We start from the raw sequence: 8,747 nt of genomic DNA, 5'->3' as shown, positions 1-8,747 counted from the left end.
GATCATAGGGTCAACAAAATAGTTTGTATGTAACTAAATGATTATTCGATATAATTCTAATTCTGTCAGATTGATTCGTCAATATCAGATTTTGACAGTTGCAATAAGAATAAATCAAAAAGTTTTTAAATATGTAGATAACAAAATAACTAATTCATTATAATACTGACACTTTTTTGTCTACGAAAAACCGGGCTAAGTTAGTTACTTTGTCACTATTATAGGGAAAGCTCGGGTTCAAATTATATACTCTCTTTAGGATCCTTGGTTTATTGGTTTTTCATTATCAATTCCGCTTCACACAATATCCATCCATCCATATATAGTTTACAGCTAATGCCGGCATAAGATAAATCACAAATCTCTTTTTAATTAAGTAAATATCACAGCGTCGTCTACGTCCTCCGTTGTTTTTTTCATGACCTCTTCAGTTCTGCCATCTGTCACATTTTTCCCGCGCATCGCGCGTAAGTTTTTTTTAAAAAAAGCCTCCCACTAATAAGGCGCGTTCATATTTACATACAATTTGACATAAAGATAAAACAAAAACTAAAATTAACCGCGAACGCGATGTCGGAACCTAACAGCTTCGGCCATCCTCTTTAAGCGAGTCCCTTCGCTTAGATTGCTGGCACAACGCAATACTATCTATAATACTATTTTTAGAGATCAACGATGACAAATTCAACATAGGTATAATCATTGAACTTTGCTTCTAATGACAACAATATCAATATAAGTTAAAACAACTGAAACAAAAGTATAAATTATCAATGAACAAAAACATGACGTCTGTTTCAGACGATAATCATTGGATTATACGACAGGTAGTACAATAAACACATCGGCCATCCTCTTTAAGCGAGTCCCTTCGCTTAGATTGCCTTTTCTAAAACTACCTATAATGAAATCAATGAAAACAAATTCACTATACTATAAACATTAAACTTTGCGTCTAATGACAACATAACATCAACATACAATTTATAAGTTATAACAAATGAAAACAAAAATATAAATTTATCATTAAACAGAAGCGATGTCTATTTCAGACGATAATCATAACGACGATTATATAACAGGTGAATACAATAGAAAATAACATATAAGACATGCAGTCTATGATATCTTGCAAATGTTACAAACATGTATTATTAATAGTAGTTAGTAGATACTAAAATGCAAACGTATTTTTGCTAATAACCTATCTTCATGTGCAAACATGCTTACTCGCTTTTAGTAGTGCTATGATTTGATGCATTTGATTCTAAATCTCGAGAAAACACCACACACGTTTGTATTTTGTCAATAGATGTAATAGCCTGATACTTCCTACCGTTCCTTCGGATCAGAAACCTATCGTTAGGAAGAACTTTCATAATACGGTAGGGACTCTGGTACTTCACCACGAGTTTTTGCGATTTTCCATTGTGTGGGCCCTGTCGCACTACCCGTATCAAAGAGAATACATAGCATAGAGGGTTATTGTCATAGTAAATTTTGTAGTCACAGGAAACCCACCGCCATCCATCGACACAGGATCAAAACCAAAAATGAAATTGTTTAAAACATCAAAAATAATATATATATATAATGGATAAATGATTTTTATTATTATTCATGGAACGCCATATGACTGACCCACGCTCCCCCACCGATACGTGCCAAAACTGTCAAATATCAAACGGTGTCGCCAACGCCATCTGCTCTCAGCGTACAGGCCACAGGTGTGGCGCCATCTATTCGAGTAGGTATAATTTCTTCCTGATATTCGAGGCACGCTCCCTCTCCAGACCCTACCCATCCTACCTATGAAATAACATGTGTATATCTTTGCCCGTTCTAAATCACCCTCTTTATGTTGCCTTGATGGTTTCCTGTTTATTGAATTAACAACGTCTTTCGATTGCTGCTCTTTAATTTTATCACCAGCGCCTAGAGCCTAACATTTGATAACTTGGGGATTTTGGATGTATCATTAATAATAGTCCAATATACTTTCTTCCAGTGATGTCTAACTCTATTTAATTATTAATAGTTTCCAAGGGACTATTTTGTGCAGTCTTATGTTTGGTTGTGTATACGTACCAGTATATCGGTGATATGTGCCTCCCAAGCTTTATCGACGTAGCCAACGCGTCCCAAAATGGTCTTGTTGAATCTCTCAACCTCTCCCTAGGCTCTCGGGGCTGCTACCGCTTTAACAATGAGCGTCATACCGAATGATGATTTAAACTCTCGAAAGGACTTACTTGTCAAACCCGAAAAATCATCGGTGATGAGTGGCGAACTGGAAAACCGAAGCAACTTATGTGCTCTCTTATGACTCGAACGGTTGTCCCAGGCTTGGTGTCCCTTACAGCTGTTATAATCACAAATTTAGTGGATCCATCAGACTAACCATAACAAATACCTATTAGCTTTCTTGTCCTTCACAAAAAGCCCCAAGCGGTCTGCATCAGCCGTGTGGAAAGGTTTACTTTGGGTTTACTCACCATCGCGCTTTGTGGAGCTTTGTGATGAGCCCACTCGAGACAAGTCGATAATATTTTGTACAAGGCGACGTATTTTTGTTGACCCCAAAAAAATGGTATCTGATCCCCTAAATGCCCTAGAAACTAGCGTTGTTCAGGTTGGTTAGGCGGTTTGGGAAACTCAGAGATTACCTACATCTGTCTTCCTGTCATCTGGTTTCCCTGAGTACTCACCCCAAAACCTAGGAAGTCTATTTGTTGACAAAGAAATAACATTTACTCAATTTAGAATGAGACCCCCCCCTTCTCTCTAAATACCTTCGGTATAGTACCTACTTGGGATTCACAGTAATCCACATGAACTAAAAATATCTATATAAACTATTGCACATTTTACCTGGGCTTCTCGGAGTATCTTGTGAATAGTTCTTTTCAAGATCCAGTCAAGTCCTAATACAATAGGGCCACTAGGGCCAGCATAAGACGAGAATTCTCTGACAATACCTCTGTCGACCATTTTCCTGAACCATATCTCTTGATAATTGTCGTTCAGTATGTGACATACGGTAGGGCCTTTATACAACTGGTTGGGAGTCTTCTATATAGATTACCATCTCGGCACTGTCAGTGAACTCTAGGTCTTTAAGCCAAATAGAAAAGCCATTCCTATGCTGTACAATACAGTACAATACAATACAAATTATTTATTGTTTGTACAAGTACCTGTTCCAATTTTGAGCTGCCTTAATGTCCGTGCGACTTCGACGCTAAAGGCGTCCAGGGTCGTTATCTGATTTGATGAAAGGAGTAAACTCTTGGATAAGGATCTCATTAATACATCATCTCATCTCATCATTATTAGTGTTACTAATAAAATATGTGTCTTGGTTACATGAAATAAATGTACGGAATTGAATTAATAAGGTTCCCTTTTTGGTACCTAGTATAGCTAGTATATTTGGTAGTTACAAACTAAGAGAGCGCCACGTTCGTTTCCAATTTCATACATACCTACCAGGTACCTACAAGGTAATATCGACTGTCTTTTTCACCCCCGCAGCGAGCCGTTCACGTATATCTACATTGTATTTACTTTAAATTCGTAGTAACTGTTACCAGCCACAAGATACAATACATTAACCGTTTATCTTAGTGCCCTTTTATACTACAAGATTTAAGCGGTCTTGTTCTTGTATAAATTAATTCGGTGTTTTAGTGATATTGATATCCGATTTTCCGTAAGAGTGCACTAATTAAGTTGAATGGCTGAAATGTAATCATCTACACTTTGTACTTCATTTGTTTCCTGGATTCCTTGAACCTCAGCGTTTACAATAGAGATGTCTATAAGCGTCAAACTCTTTTCTACTACTCCTCTCTACAAAGGCAATTTATCCAGAGAATTTATTTATTATTAGAATTAGGATTCCTAGAACTTTTGTTGTAATAACTAATAAAGAAGCACTCCCTTTCCTGATCGATGAGACATGTTTTTTTTTCTTTTTGGGTCATCACGTTACTAGTCACTATGCAAACTTAACGTTTTTGTCTTTAGTAGCTGTTTGTATGTTTTCACATGTTATTAGTATTTTTATTTCCAACAAAAAAAAGTTCAGTTGCCAAATGTCCTGAGCAATCACATAGTGTGTATTTTACCATAGATTTATTGTCATTTGAGGCGACCTATTTCTTTGTAGATGAAGCAAGTTATGCTAGAGTTAAAATTGCTGGATCAAGTAGCCCCAGGGTGATTGAATGTAGAAGTAGTATTTATATTAATGCTACGAACATTCGCCATATTGACAGTACTAAAATACTTGAGCACTTTCACTGTCCTGCCTGTGCACCTACTGTACTTTAATTGACCAAACCTCAATTCCATAAATAATGTAGTCTGCCTACATCTTCCTTATCTTTCATCTTACACCGATTTAACAAATTAAATAAAAGAGTATGTAACCTCTGGTACCAAGTATTAGCTACCCCGCTTAGTTTGGGTAACGCACAGTCAACTGTAGCCTTATTTATCATTCCAACCATATATGTCGGCACATTTCACTCTCGTTAACCAAACTAACACAGTCTGTACTTTTGTCATCGGATCAAACTCTATCACATTGGTATTATATGGTAACTTATATTTATCCGGATCCCTGACTTTGTTAAGAATACTTATAATCTAATACAGCACAAGTCTCTAATTGTTTACTTATTCCTCAATGTATTCTCTTAGGTAGTGATGATCCTCCTTCAGATCCTCATGATAATCTTCAATAGTCCCTGAACCTTGTTACTTGAGTTGCTCTGATGGCACTGCAGCGACTGACTACTCCTTGAATCCTCATCCATATCCATCAGTACTGGGTTCTCCATCCTCGAACCCGTTGGACTCCGCATTATCTGAAAATTAGATTCATGGCCAAGACCTTGGCCTCCCTGATGTCTTAGCCCTTCCCCTGGACTAAGTCCATCCTTATCCAAATCCATTAGTGTCGGGTTCTCCATCCTTGAACCCAATGCACTCCGGATTGAATGTTCATGGCCTAGTCCTTGGCCTCCCTTCCCTTCAACTAAGTCCATCCTTATCCATATCCAATAGTGCCGGATTCTCCATCCTTGAACCCAATGCACTCCGGATTGAAAGTTCATGGCCTAGTCCTTGGCCTCCCTGATGTCTTAGCCCTTCCCTTCGACTAAGTCCATCCTTATCCATATCCAATAGTGCCGGATTCTCCATCCTTGAACCCAATGCACTCCGGATTGAATGTTCATGGCCTAGTCCTTGGCCTCACTGACGTCTTAGCCCTTTCCCTCGACTAAGTCCATCAATATCCAATCCTTGACATACTGACCCTCCTCCTTGGTCAGTTCCGTCATCCATCCTGAAACTTCCAATCATATGTTAATCTCTAGTATTTTGTTTTTGCACTTTCTAGTCTTTTACTCTTTTTACATAAATACATACAACCATTATATACATATATTCCTATAACATATTACTCATATACATTTCAAACAAAAGACTAATACCTTTTGACAGATATAAACAAAGAAACAAATAATAATCACTAGTATTCACATGAACACCAACATACAAATATCACTTCTTCAGTCAGGGGAGTCACTAGTGTTCACATGAACACCAACATACAAAGTTCACTTCTTCAGTCAGGGGCTGTCACTTACTATGTTTTACTTATTTATTACAAACCCTTTTCCTTGACTATTCTTTTGTTTAATTCATTTTCAATGGCATCTTTCTTGCCAATGCAGCATTATCAAATTTTAAATAAATATGGCAACTTAAGACTCAATCCAACACCGGACAACTGGTTTTAAACTGGCAATGTTAGAAGTGTTAGAACAAATTTGTAGTAATGTACCATTACCAGAAATAATCTGTAACACACACACACACATACATTGTACACATGTTATCATAATATATTAAGTATCTTTTATGGAACAGAAGAATCTCAACTGTGTGAACCTGGATGTTGGATGCTTGGACGGTATGAAATTTAATCAGCTAGACTAGGTAGTACTTCAAATAGATTGTAACATGGGTGGGTAACTTGTACCTGACTCATTGCACGTTTTAATTAAGCAATAACAACAAATAATGTCAATCATGAAGTTACAATAATTTACTTTCCTTTTGTTTTTTTGCTAAAATATGGGAACACCAAAGCACCTTGTGATATGTTTACCTCTGATTGAAATGTGGAGCCAAAACAGCTTTTGCTGTAACTGAGCAAGTTAGACAACAAGACTCTTTGTCCCAAAATAAATTATCTTCATCTTTTATAAGACAATGTTATGCATGCAGGCATGTCATGTGTGGAAATTGTTGACATGAGATAAAACTTATTAATTCTACAAAATGAATGAAATAACACACAAAACAAGTACAATTTTAGTTGCCAATTTTTCCACAGTCCCAATGACAGGTACAAGTTATAATGCATGATTGGAATGTAAGAAAATGCAGTAAGGAAAAAAAAAACTATTTCTTGCAATTAACAGACTAAAACACTAGTACAAGCCTGCACCTCAATCTGTTATATTGATAAAAGCACTCAAAACAATCAGTAGTCTGTCTTATAATCACTTTTCTTTCCATTAGTTGTTCCCAATATCCAATATCTAAGAATCATTATCATCTTGAATCGTTACACTCCATTACAAAGTATCCCAAAATAAATACCGTTTACCTGTTATTCTCCGGGATGTGGACGTGATTTAGGCGATTTACATCAGAGTAGCCTTACGATCCCCACTTGCTGAACTATAGGGAAAGCTCGGGTTCAAATTATATACTCTCTTTAGGATCCTTGGTTTATTGGTTTTTCATTATCAATTCCGCTTCACACAATATCCATCCATCCATATATAGTTTACAGCTAATGCCGGCATAAGATAAATCACAAATCTCTTTTTAATTAAGTAAATATCACAGCGTCGTCTACGTCCTCCGTTGTTTTTTTCATGACCTCTTCAGTTCTGCCATCTGTCACATTTTTCCCGCGCATCGCGCGTAAGTTTTTTTTAAAAAAAGCCTCCCACTAATAAGGCGCGTTCATATTTACATACAATTTGACATAAAGATAAAACAAAAACTAAAATTAACCGCGAACGCGATGTCGGAACCTAACACTATGCTGACAGTAAATTGGTAACTCGTATTAGAGCTTTCATAATCTTCAATGCTATAGGTACTATAATATCTCAGAATACCATAAAGTCGATGTTTAATCAAGTACAGTCAGAGTAAACGGACTCAAATTATTCATGGATAAAGAAAAGGTTACCTTATAATTTGATAAATTAAACGAAGTACGAGTACTATTTAATAATTAATTTATTCAGAACGTGTATCACTTATAACAGTTTATTGCCACTGTATTAAAAGGTAAAGCGATGGTTAGCCTATACAGAAGTTAAAATAAAGTGAGGTTTTTTGTTCAGTTCAGGATGTCGGGAAGGGTGATCACGGGGGCAACCTCGACGGGAGCGGGTAGCACGGGAGTGGGGAGCTCGATGGGCTGGGGCTCAATGGGTGAGGGCACGACGATGGGGGCCTCGACGGGGGTGTCGACAATCTGGACAGGCTCAGGGGCCACGATAGGGGTGTCGACGACCTGGACGGGCTCAGGGGCCACGATGGGGGTGTCGACGACCTGGACGGGCTCAGGGGCCACGATAATGGGAGACGGCACGATAGCGGGAGTCTCTGGCACGACGACAGCGGGAGCCCCGGGGGCGGCAGCCTGGTTGATGTTCAGGATGATCTGAACCAGAGGAGCGGCACCAGAGGAGGCGGACTCAGCCTCGACGGGAGCAACAGCAGCGGGACTGGGGTTCACGATGGGGGCGTCAACAACAATGGGGAGCTCGGCGACGACGACTGGGCTTTCAGCGACGATGGGGGTGTCGACGACGACGGGGCTATCAACAACGATTGGGTGCTCGACGAAGACGGGGCTCACACCGACGATGGGGGTGTCAACGACGACGGGGCTCTCAACAATAGGGCTCTCAACCAAGGCGGGTCCAACAGAGATGGGGCTCTCAACCAGGGCGGGTCCAACGGAGATAGGGCTCTCAATCAGGGCAGGTCCGACAGAGATGGGGCTCTCAACCAGCACGGGTCCAGCGATGATGGGGGATTCGGCATCCACGATGGGCGCGGAACCACTACCAGGGGTCACGATGGCGCGGGTCGGGCCAGCGACGGCTACGGCGACGACGGAAGCGACGATCAACAAGAATTTCATGGTTGCTGCAAATAAAAGTGGCTTTTGATTATAACAATAACAATATTGTTATTGTATTTTAGCAAGAACAATTCCTTTTAAATGCTAACAATATCTAAAATACAGTTTTAAACAATATCTGAAATACAACTGAAAACTCAAAATGCCAAGACTTTTTATGCAATTACTGAAATTAGCAGAAAGCATACTCATTTTTAAAATGATTGCAAATATTATTGAATTGGTTTCGAGTGTAAAGTTTAACAACAATAACTATTTTCCTGATATCAACTAAAACACGAATAATTCGTTCAATAAATATTAATTAATATTTAAAGCTTACCTGTTTGGTTTTATGTTTCAAACTATGCTTTCACTGAAAGATCCAGGAGTTTTTATACCAAATTTTATCTTCGATTGACAGCACAACTACCTCATATCGTAATTATCAACAGATAATTTTAATATACCTACTCTCGCCAAACGAAAACCAAAAATTGCAAATCGGGGGAAATAA

The 8,747-nt window shown here is 38.6% G+C and overlaps 1 protein-coding gene across 1 annotated transcript; it reads right to left on the bottom strand.

Annotated features, from left to right (window-relative positions):
- Positions 1-7,366: 7,366 nt before the first annotated feature.
- On the bottom strand, positions 7,367-8,270 carry LOC134755704 (calphotin-like). The gene is made up of 2 exons (XM_063692251.1): positions 7,997-8,270; positions 7,367-7,924 (listed from the first exon to the last, which is right to left on the bottom strand). Exons 1-2 carry the CDS (start codon positions 8,249-8,251, stop codon positions 7,439-7,441), a joined length of 741 nt encoding a protein of 246 aa, XP_063548321.1. The 5' UTR covers positions 8,252-8,270; the 3' UTR covers positions 7,367-7,438.
- Positions 8,271-8,747: the final 477 nt, after the last annotated feature.

Source organism: Cydia strobilella, chromosome 3 (genome assembly GCF_947568885.1).
Source record: "Cydia strobilella chromosome 3, ilCydStro3.1, whole genome shotgun sequence".
Lineage (NCBI taxonomy): Eukaryota > Metazoa > Arthropoda > Insecta > Lepidoptera > Tortricidae > Cydia > Cydia strobilella.
Note: the sequence above shows the minus strand (reverse complement) of the source record. Positions and strands in the feature narration are given on the sequence as shown.